This window comes from Gobius niger, assembly GCF_951799975.1.
Source record: "Gobius niger genome assembly, chromosome: 1".
NCBI lineage: Eukaryota > Metazoa > Chordata > Actinopteri > Gobiiformes > Gobiidae > Gobius > Gobius niger.
Window position 1 is genome coordinate 46,123,753 of NC_136852.1, and position 10,840 is coordinate 46,134,592.

A 10,840-nucleotide genomic window follows, 5' to 3' on the forward strand; every position below is an offset into this window, starting at 1 on the left:
GGATTCAAGTATGTCTTTGATGTTTTCTTTTTTCCATTATCTCGCTATTTATTCACTCATATACTGTATTTGGGCACAACATTGACGGTTCTCGTGGAATTATGTCTTGATTTGGCAACTTCGTCATATCAAACTCTTTAATATGATTACCGTTCATTCAGATAAGATAAGATAAGATAAGATAAGATAAGATAAGATAAGATAAGATAGATATACACCTTATACATAAACCTTGCCCAGGGACAACAGTTGAAAACTAGCGTTGCAGCTAATACTGACACATTTACAGAAATGTACTGTCCCTGTCAAATATACTAATAAATAAAGAAGATAACAAGATAAGATAAGCATTTATTGACCTCACAATGAAGAAATTCACTTTTGCAAACAATTGAATATTAAATAGAGGTGTCTTATGATTAAAAAAGCTTTAAGGGGCAAAAACTATTGATAATAATAATTTTAAAAAAAATAGAACAGACTATAAAATGTAGAATATTAAAATGTCAGCATTGGCAGTGCAAAGTTTGCAGCCATAATGCAGGTGGTTGATAAAGTAACGAGTGACGCTGATACAGAGATTATTGCATTTAGTTTTGCATAGAAGTTATTGCACATGAGTTACTTTACAGCAGTGTTGCACATTCTGACAGCAGTGGGGATGTAGGACCTGTGGCTGCACTCCTTCTTGCACTGAGGGTGTCTCAGTCCTCCACTGAAAGAGCTGCTCAGCTCCTCGTGCAGTGGATGAGGGGTGTTGTCCAGAGTCCAGGGGGCTGCCCAGGACAGAGCTGGCCCTCCTTATTATTGTTCTATTATTGTTTTCTATTTGAATGACTAAGGTCAATTCTACCATAATTCATTCTATTTCTACTTGTTTCTGGTTTACAGTAGTAATTTACTAACATACTTCCTCAGGCCATTTTGGGGTCTTAACATGTTTTAGCGTCGGTTCTGTTTCATCTGCGCCGCTGGTGTAGTGGTATCATGCAAGATTCCCATTCTTGCGACCCGGGTTCGATTCCCGGGCGGCGCACGTGTTTTGTCCTTGTTTCCCCTAAAAATACAAACAAATCTGATATTAAACGAAGCGTCATCAGAAACATAAGTGCATGTTCAGAATCAATAAATACTAATATATACATTTTTAAAAAAAATGTATATATTAGTAAAACGTTTGCGTCTTTCCAGATGTGAGCAATATAGTTATTTTTCAACATGCAATGGCTAATATTTGTGCAAGGATGTGGATTTATTGTAAACATGGGGAAATTATGACATATTTAATGAAAATGAGTTTTGCGTGGGAGGAAAGACCGCTTTGATTTTGCCACATTTCTCTGCAGGCTCACGCTGCTGACGCCGCTCCTCCGCCATCTTCCACTTCCTATTGTTTGGCTCAGACTGGGGCTGTCTCTGTCTGAAAGAGCAGCACTGATCACACTCCGGCCTGTACATAAGACATTGTGTACTTTTCTGTACAGCTTGAACTATTTTTATGTATTTGGATTAATCGCTCTCAGGACGTAACCACTGCAGCTCGACCATGGATGACGATCAGCCCAAAACATTGTGAGTATTTTTTATGTCTGAAGGAACACGGCGGCGCGGCTCAGGTTTTCCACGTTGTTTCGGCGTGAAAAACCGGGGTCAATTATTGAGCAGAAAAGCGCTTTAAATTTGTTGTAGTATTGAGGCTAGGGTGGTATCGCAGAGAAAATGAAATTATCCGGCAATGTGGATATTTTCTATGAAGATTGAAAGGCTAAAATGAAGCGAGTGCAAACTGCAAATCAATGCTACCATCATAGTTAGCATCATGGTAGAGCCTACCTTGTTATTTGATAAACGTGTTGCAAATTCATTTCTGTGTGCTGTTTCAAACCAGTTTAGCATCGCCAAGAAATTGCTTTGAAATATAGCTGAAACCTTTTCTGGCACTTAGTTAAAATTACACGATCTGTGTTCTCAAATGTAAATCAAGTACTAGCTTGTTGATGCTAACTATTGTTAGCAAAGTTTAGATGCGATTACACTCGGTTATTATTTAATGCACATGGGCCTGATCACGGAATTAGTGCTGCCAGAATAGCGGTGTTGATTTTTACAAAAACAACATAATATTGCGTAAATGTGTTCAACTGTTCAAAGGGGACTTCCATTTAATGCAAGGCCCATTTCTCTGCTAGCATCATGATTAGCCTATGATGTTTAGCCTGCTAGCATCGCAGACGAGCCACGTCAACGCTGAACGGGCCCGGGACGGCTCCAGTTAAATGTGACCGCACACAGTGGGCTGATCCTAAATGCCTCTGTAAACTCATAATATTGATTTACACTGAGGAGGACGACATTAAAGTATGAATATTTTAACTTGTTGCGGTTTGAGGCTAACCGGCCTTTGTTTGGTTGCTACTTCCTGTTTGACAAAGGCGCATTTCTGTTTCCTTTTTCGCAGGTATGTGGGAAACCTGTCCAGGGATGTCACTGAGCCCCTCATTCTCCAGGTCTTCCAACAGATAGGACCCTGCAAAAGCTGTAAAATGATTATTGACGTGAGTATGAAACAAGGATGATTGGGGCCGTTGATACTGCTTACATAAGCAAAAAATAAACCAGTAAATAGGCAAAAGTACTTTGGTATATGAATGACTTTTATACATCTTCTTGGGAAAAAGTAATTTTGCTTGGTACTTGTAATAAGTCTTCTGGCCAAATGCGTTCTATTTAATGCCCTGCGATTCCTAGGAATGAAACGCACGGTGTAAATAAACTCTATTGTTCTTATATATTATAATAGGTCTAATATAATTATATCTTACAGCCCACGGGGAATGACCCTTACTGCTTTGTGGAGTTCTATGAAAACAGACACGCTGCTGCTGCCTTGGCAGCAATGAATGGAAGGAAAATATTGGGTAAGGTAAGCTATCGTATCTACAGGGTGAGTGGGGATGGGTGGGAATTGGGTATGGGAAGAGCTGCATATAGACATCATTAAATTAGGTTTTGTTTAGTATAGAGAAAAGCTTTAATAATATAAGTAAACATGCATCCCATTACTATCAAGGACCCATACGAGTGACTATGTGCATTTTCATTTTAAGATGTAACACTAAAGAACAAAGGATGTATTTTCATGTTTATATGATTTGGTATATATACCACATATATATATGCCCATCAATTTCATTCCAAACATCATCAAACCCTCAATGTTCAAATTTCATAATTCTGTTGTTGACACTCATTTGGCTTCTGTTTCCAAGGCGGAGACATCTGCATACCCTCTCCATAACACACTGAAACGAAGGCCCAAAAGTCAAGCTAAATTTAAATCTGTGCAGCTCTTAGTGTAAATTTGTTTTTAGCGGTAAATAATATACTCCACATGTTGTTTCATTTTCTCTCTCTATAGGAGGTTAAAGTTAACTGGGCGACAACACCAACAAGCCAGAAAAAAGACACAAGTAGTAAGTACAAACTGGTTTAAGTTGGTCTAATTAGCAATTTTTATAATATGTCAACCCATTCTCAACCATATAATTGTAATAAAACATGTCTTGTGCTTTAAGATCATTTTCACGTCTTCGTTGGAGACCTGAGCCCTGAAATAACAACAGAAGACGTCAAATCTGCCTTTGCACCCTTCGGCAGAATATCGTAAGTACACTGCTTTACAGGCAAATGGCAGTGTTTAGATAATTTTTAAGTTGTATTCTGAAGAACAATGATGTATGAAAAGCCCACACGCTAAAGCGTATCTCCTTTATCTGCAGAGATGCTCGTGTGGTGAAAGACATGGCCACCGGGAAATCCAAAGGCTACGGCTTTGTATCGTTCTTCAACAAATGGGTAAAATAGTTCTTCTGTTTAAGCTCTAATGTTTATTTTGCAAAAGGAACATTAGAATCAATTCACTGATGCGCTGTATCTTTCTGTTTGTAGGATGCTGAGAATGCCATCCAGCACATGAACGGACAGTGGTTAGGAGGCAGACCAATCCGCACAAACTGGGCCACGAGGAAACCTCCTGCGCCCAAGAGCAGCCACGAGAGTGAGTTTAATTTCAGTCGGCCTCAATGTTATGTTCATGAACCTTTATAGAGATCATAGTTCTTTTAACATGTGTAGGACATTAGAAGTTTGTTTCTAGAGTATAGAAACAATTGATATTGACGTAACCTCCTCTTTTTTCAGGTAACACGAAGCACCTAAGCTTTGATGAAGTCATGTGCCAGTCCAGCCCCAGTAACTGCACTGTGTACTGCGGCGGTGTCAGCTCAGGTCTCACAGGTCAGGAACTCTTGAAATAAAATTAAGAGCAATTAATTTTCTCCGACACCCAGGAAGCTCAAAACTCATGAGAACAAAGATGGTCAAAATAGTAGCCAGCCAATTTATTCAATTAATCATTGTTTGTTTTTGCTCAGAGAAGAGACGGATAGAGATAGATAGAAAAATGTTCAAATGATTCAAACACAAAAATAATGTTTTCAGAGTTATCTATTCATGCACATTCATGGATCTTGAGTAACGCATGCATTAGAATTGGAAGGAAGCAGGACTTAATTAAAATATCTTTGTCTTGAAGTGTAAGTGTCATGTCAATTCTTACTTAATATATTTTCCCTTTAGAGCAACTGATGAGACAGACTTTCTCTACCTTCGGACAAATCATGGAAATCCGAGTATTCCCTGACAAAGGCTATTCATTTATCAGGTACAATCTCAATTTATAAACTGCTTGACCTTTGTTTGGTCCTTAGCTTTGAGTTGAAGTGTTTTTTTTTTTATTTGACACTTTTCAAATGTGTATAAATAGTGATTCGGCATTTTAAACCTGAATGTGTTTGTCCAGGTTTAACTCCCATGAGTCAGCAGCCCATGCCATTGTGACACTGAATGGCACGTCTATAGAGGGCCACACAGTGAAGTGTTACTGGGGAAAAGAGACCCCCGACATGATGAGCTCGATGCAGCAGATGCCCATGCCACAGGTAAAGGCGAGTGAGGTGGCCATTCATACTCCCTTATGTATGTAGTACTCCAGAATGATTACAAATGGTGGAAGCTTTGGGAAGGGAGAGAGTTCAGCTTCCTGACAGCCTTGTGGATAAGGCTGTCTCGCTACAACCAGGTCAATAACAGGTCTAAGCTTTGACTTAAAGGTGCATTATGTAAGTTTTTAAGCGAAAGAATGAAGTTGATGTTTGTGTTTGACCTTGTGGTGACAACACGTACAACTGCTGGGTCACTACAAGGTCAAACACACACAAATATCAACTTTTTTCTGCTTTAAAAGTTGCGTAATGCACCTTTTTTATAAGTATTTTTAAACAAGGACTAATCAGGCTGTCAAAAAGCTGAACTCTCATCCTCCCCGGCCTCCCTTTCTCCTCCCCAATCCTTCAAGGGCACTGATCTGTGGAGCAGTTGGGAGTCACTCAATCCCAATTTGCTGTATATATTTTTAAATGGTGATTGACAATAAGGATTTAGACTTAAACTTCATAAAAAGAGGACAAATGTACGATGGCTGAGTGGTTAACGCCATAGCCTCCCAACCAGAGGGTCTCGGGTTCAAATTCTAGTCCGTGCAAGATTTTCTGTGTGGAGTTGTTAATGCCCTCTAGGTGCTCCAGTTTCCCACATTCAAAATGTTTGTTTTTTGTTTTAGTCGACTAAAATTGCCTGTAAGTATAGTCGCTTAAATAAGGAAAATTCAGTCAACTTTGCATTTATAATATTTGTTCTAATAATATTAATCTGGGTCCTCTGCTTCATGGAGCTTCCCCCACATGAACTAAGCACAGAGCTGTTCCTTTGACCGTGAATGTAAATGATAGGCCATTTCAAACTGTCATTGGAAGTTTTGCTGATTTTAGTCTCTTCCTTTAGTTTTTACTTAGTCATATTTTAGTCACCGAAAATATTTCAGTCATAGTTTTAGTGTAATTTTAGTCCATAGAAATAATACTTTGACTAACATTATGATGAAATATTTTCGTCGATGAAATGAACACCTGGCTCAAAACATGCACAATAGGTTAATCCTCCAGCCAGGTGATTTTTTTATCCTTAGCCTGGCTCAAAACCTACTGCTCCTTCCGGTTTACCCCAGCAACATCAAAGAATGGGTCGAAATACACAGGACAAATTTCCTTATGGGGACAATAAATACAGTACACATGTCTCTAAAATAAACACAAAACAAACCAGACAATAGCAGCTGAATCAGCCAGTTTGCAATCGACTTTCTTTACGTATTCATGACAATTAAAACACAAAAAAGAGTCTCTTGAATTGAGAAGCTTAATTATAGTACAGACACTATTTAAAACTCGTCCATTTCATCTTTTAGCAAAACAAGATCGGCTACGCGGCGGCGGCAGCCCAGCCCTACGGCCAGTGGGGCCAATGGTACGGAAACGGGCCCCAGATCAGTCAGTACGTCCCCAACGGGTGGCAGCAGGTCCCCACCTACAACGTGTACGGCCAGGGCTGGAACCAACAGGGCTATAAGTAAGTAACCATCAAACAGGGCTGCCAATCACCACCATCCTGCAAGAGTCCCATCCAAGACTGTGTGCCCTGTCAGCTGAACCAAAACCAACTCATCCTCCAACACAAATGCATCTGTGAGAAATCCATAGACTGTCCGTGACCACCATAAGCGAGCTTTAGAGAATAACAATCAAAGGATTCGAAACGGCAACGATAGGTCTCGAAAGTTTGGGGGTGAACGGATTTCCATCTTTCTTCTACTTGTTTCTGAGGGACTTGTTAACAGCTCACAGAAGGAAAAAAGAAACTATACTATGAAGCCAAAAAAAAAAAGTAACTTAATGCTGTGTCTTCAGTTAATGTTGACGACCGAAAGTGTAATGACGGCAACTATTCAGTTTGTAGTGCAACCTTTCCCAGGCCCCAGTTTTCTTTTGTTTAGTTGAACCCAGGTTTTGCCTCCTGACTTTGACCATTAAACTTGTTGGATATCTGCGTCTTTCATTTGCGAGCTGCGATTGGCTGACACCCATTCTTACGAGTAGCATAGTAAAAGAAACACCATAATTTTGAGTGGTAATTGTTGGGTTTGACAGATTCAATATCGTATCTGCCCAGGCATGTCCAAGATGCTTTATTTTACGTGAATCGACCTGGCTCAGTTGACTGAACAAAATCAACAACTGGAGATCAACGTTGTCGCTTATTTGTCCTGTTTGGGTTGACCGTGCAGTACCATTTCATACCTTATGAATAAAAGGGTGTATTTTTGTTACATGTTAGGCTTTTGTATTACTTTGCCCAAAGAAACGTGTCCTGCTATTGCCCGTTTATATAAAGTGGTCACCAAGAGCCTGAAAGAAAAGCAACTGGTCAAGCGCAAGACAAACAGCTTAGTTTTTTCCATTGATGACATTCATATTACTTTAATATTTTGTTGGCTAAATGCAAAATGAACAGCAGGGAGGGGGGTGGATCTGAAAACCATTTCGCTAGCTTGAGCCCGGATGCTGTGTCTGCTTGTCCACCCACATATGCTCACGCGTCTTTTGCCCCCTCAAAGTAAGGCTGCACAATATATTGCATGATTGAGATTACTGATCTACTCATGAAGTTGAAGTGTGAACTCTTAGTGCGCAGTAATCCCTAGTACTTGTTTTCATTTTATTGCAGATGTTAGGCACATTGTGTGGCACCCCATTAGTTGTGTTAGTTTGTAAATTCCCATTAAAATGTCTTAAGAAAATGTTATCAAATTGAAATTTTGACTTGAAATATTTCAATGCGCTGTTTTGTCTTAAATACTTGTTATACCTGTCCTCTGGCAGTATTTAGTTTGTATGTTTATTAGAGAAAACTCAACTTCATTGCAAATACTTTAAAGCAGAATCCCAATCATGCATGTGTGCTTTATTGTGCGCCTGTACTTTCTTGATGTCGCCTCACATCCCTTCCTCTCCCCACCTTTTATTTGCTTGTTCCCCCTTACCGAAATAGGCTATAATACACATACCCAAGTAGCTGTAACAACCCGAGCCGTCCCTTAATGCTTTACTACTACTACTACTACTACTACCACTATCGCCTTGTCTTTTCTAACCTGCTGGCTTTTTGTTTTTCTGTCTCTGTGTGTCTTTCTGTGCTTTTTGCAGTCAAATACCGGCCAATGCTGGGTGGACAAACGTGAGCGCCATCAGTAATGGTGGGGTACTGGAGACACCACTCAATGGGACAATGATAGCCAACCAGCCGGGTATGGGAGCGGCCGGATACCCCACTCACTGATAAAAACAGGCAAGGAAGTCAGGGAGATTTTTCTTTTGACCACCTTCAATTTTGCCTACAAAATGGCTGTTACAATTGAAGCTCTCCACAGGGGTGTGTACTTGCCCCGACAAACTTTCTAAGACAGGACTTTCTGGGATCCTTCGGGACAGACTTTGTAAATTATTTTTTTCCCACCCCTCCACCCAATGACGGGGCTATATTTTTGAGGGACTTGGATTTGAACCCGCGCTGGCATCGTCAGAAACCCCTAATGTGGTATAGGCAAGATTTTTAGCCCCCACCCCCTTCCTTTCAAAATAACAGGGCTCCTAGCGTTTTTAAGTTAACTGTAAATTCTCTGTAAAGGACATACATTTTGGATTTAGCTTCTTTTGGTTTTACAAAAATTGCTTCCACATCTTGTTTCTGACTCAATCGACAAGATTTTTTTTCCGATTTTTTTTTTTCTTTTTCTTTTTTTTTTTTTTTAATGGACTGTAAACGCTTTGAGTCATTCTTAAGTTATCGAGCTTAGTTACTACAGAGGAATGGAAAATCCTTAATTTGTACTCATTTCTCAAAACCAATTGCAGGGATTGTTGCCACTGCTGTTTCTCTGTAAGGGCAGATGAATATTGCACAGTTTTCTCTCTTGTAAATGGACACATTTGAAAACAAAGCGTTTTCCTGTTGCATTCCTGTTCTCCATATCTTCAGAACAGCCTCAAACCTTTTGCCACCTGTAAATACTCATCGTTTGAACCATGTATGTAAATGCTACTGTTGACTGTGGGTGCTTGCTCTTCTGTTTGAAACTCTACAGTTAACGCGACTTGTACAGAGCGGAGTGGCACTCTTTCTGTGACACTGGCAAAGTACGACACCACACATGCAGGGATTAACCGCATTGCCATGCAGTGCAGACTTAAATTTACCAAGACTCACATGTGAAAGGGCCAACCTGATGGACACTTGTGATGTTTTTTTAGATATCTATCAAAACGCCAGTATTTTATATCAAACCTGAATGATTCAATCTTTACACTCTTTTTGATGGAGAAATGGGAGGCCTATGATCTAACTGTTGCCTTATAGAGCTGGTTTCTTTTAGCTGACAAGATACTCTTTTTAAATTAGGCAGTGCCTACAAACCATTTTCAGACCCTTTTGTTTAGAAAAAGGTGTTAGCCCTGAAACTGATGACTCTGCTACTGTAATCAATGTTTTCTTGCTTTGTCCAATTAAAATGCTGATGCACATAATAAACATGTTGTATTCATTTTTCTTGTTTCATTTTCATCTGCACATCCTTAGCTTTTAGTGATGGAGGTTGTTCTTTTAAGTTGAATCTTTTAAGAAATGTTCATGATTTTTTGTTTGCACTATAGAACTGACTTAATCTGCCATATTTCATTTCTATATGGCCCGTGTCCATACAGAATATAAAGGTCTGAAGATACAGTACCTAAATCTGCTACCTCGTCCTGTGTCTCAGTCAGTAATTTTCAATTGGAGAAAACCTAGTAGGCTATATCCACGTGAGACAAACTATACTATTCTTTCTTTTCCCCTTTATCGAGTATTACACAAAATCTGCTTTGTAAGTTTTTACGGAGTTGAACCTTGAGTTCCTGAACTGTGTAAAAATGAAAATAATGTTTACGGTGCAGTGGATCATTGCAGCCTGAGGCCCGGCCGTTCAGACGAGTTTGACAAGTTCATTGTTCCCAGACATGTAACAGAAGTGTAATTATCTGTGAGATCAAGAACAGTGACGTAAATCCTTCAGGCACATGGACGTTTTCCCCAAAGTACAGGATGTTGCTAAAGCAGTGTCGGCTTGCTTACTTTAATCTTATTGTGTGCAATTGTGTGTCATTAATCTAGATTTAGTCTGGTTTTCTATGTTGAACTAACACAAGACAAACTGTTTTGTGACATGAATCATGATTACAACACAAAATACTGTTAGTAATTTAGACCTATGTGTATATTACTATTACATAACTTACGTATATTTCTGAAAGGATGATTCATTAACATTAAACTATAAAGTACCAAATAAAATGGATAGAATATTTTTCAAACTAATAAATGTAGCCTGGTCTATGAGTGCGATAAAGTGACCAATGCAGCTGATTTAAATGTATTCATTTTTAGCTTGTAGGACCTGGGCCGCTATAAATTTCAATGATGGGACATATTTTTTTAAATTATCCCAGAAATAAATTATGGGTTTATAACTTTTAATTAAGGTAGGATCACTCTAAAGAAGATCTTTGGACTAGACGCAAACTCCAAGTGGGAGCTCATGCAACATTCTACACTGCCTTTTTATTGACCTTTTGCATAATTGGGTCTTATGTGCTGGAAGTTAATAGAAGTTACTTGTAATTTATTTTTGCTTTGATTCAAGCCGAGCAAAGCCCTCATCTACTGTTTTCATTATGCTTGCGTTTACAGCTTTGTGCACTAGATGGCGGTCTTGCTCCAAGTATTTTCCCTCTTCAGTCTTTGGCATGAACCCTTGACAGCGCTTTTGAGACACATTTATTTACAGCCACTG

General features: G+C 39.3%; 1 protein-coding gene across 2 annotated transcripts; it reads left to right on the forward strand.

The window, feature by feature from the left end:
* Positions 1-1,382: 1,382 nt before the first annotated feature.
* LOC306971991 (cytotoxic granule associated RNA binding protein TIA1-like) lies at positions 1,383-9,519 on the forward strand. 2 transcript variants are annotated; one of them, XM_079568434.1, is made up of 12 exons: positions 1,383-1,572; positions 2,459-2,555; positions 2,825-2,923; positions 3,419-3,473; positions 3,576-3,663; positions 3,780-3,855; positions 3,949-4,057; positions 4,201-4,296; positions 4,639-4,723; positions 4,862-5,000; positions 6,365-6,525; positions 8,160-9,518. In XM_079568434.1, the coding sequence occupies exons 1-12, from the start codon at positions 1,547-1,549 to the stop codon at positions 8,290-8,292; spliced, it is 1,164 nt and encodes a 387-aa protein (XP_079424560.1). In that variant the 5' UTR covers positions 1,383-1,546; the 3' UTR covers positions 8,293-9,518. The 2 variants fall into 2 exon arrangements, with proteins under 2 accessions (XP_079424560.1, XP_079424561.1); XM_079568435.1 differs by lacking the exon at positions 1,383-1,572 and having other exon boundaries at positions 2,825-2,918; positions 8,160-9,519.
* Positions 9,520-10,840: the final 1,321 nt, after the last annotated feature.

What these genes read in the sequence shown, in the direction of transcription:
- LOC306971991 (XM_079568434.1), top strand. Translation starts at nt 1,547, where the DNA reads ATGGATGACGATCAGCCCAAAACATT. An exon ending in GACGATCAGCCCAAAACATT is followed by an intron (nt 1,573 to 2,458) that starts GTGAGTATTTTT and finishes CCTTTTTCGCAG; the next exon opens with GTATGTGGGAAACCTGTCCA. An exon ending in CCAGAAAAAAGACACAAGTA is followed by an intron (nt 3,474 to 3,575) that starts GTAAGTACAAAC and finishes TTGTGCTTTAAG; the next exon opens with ATCATTTTCACGTCTTCGTT.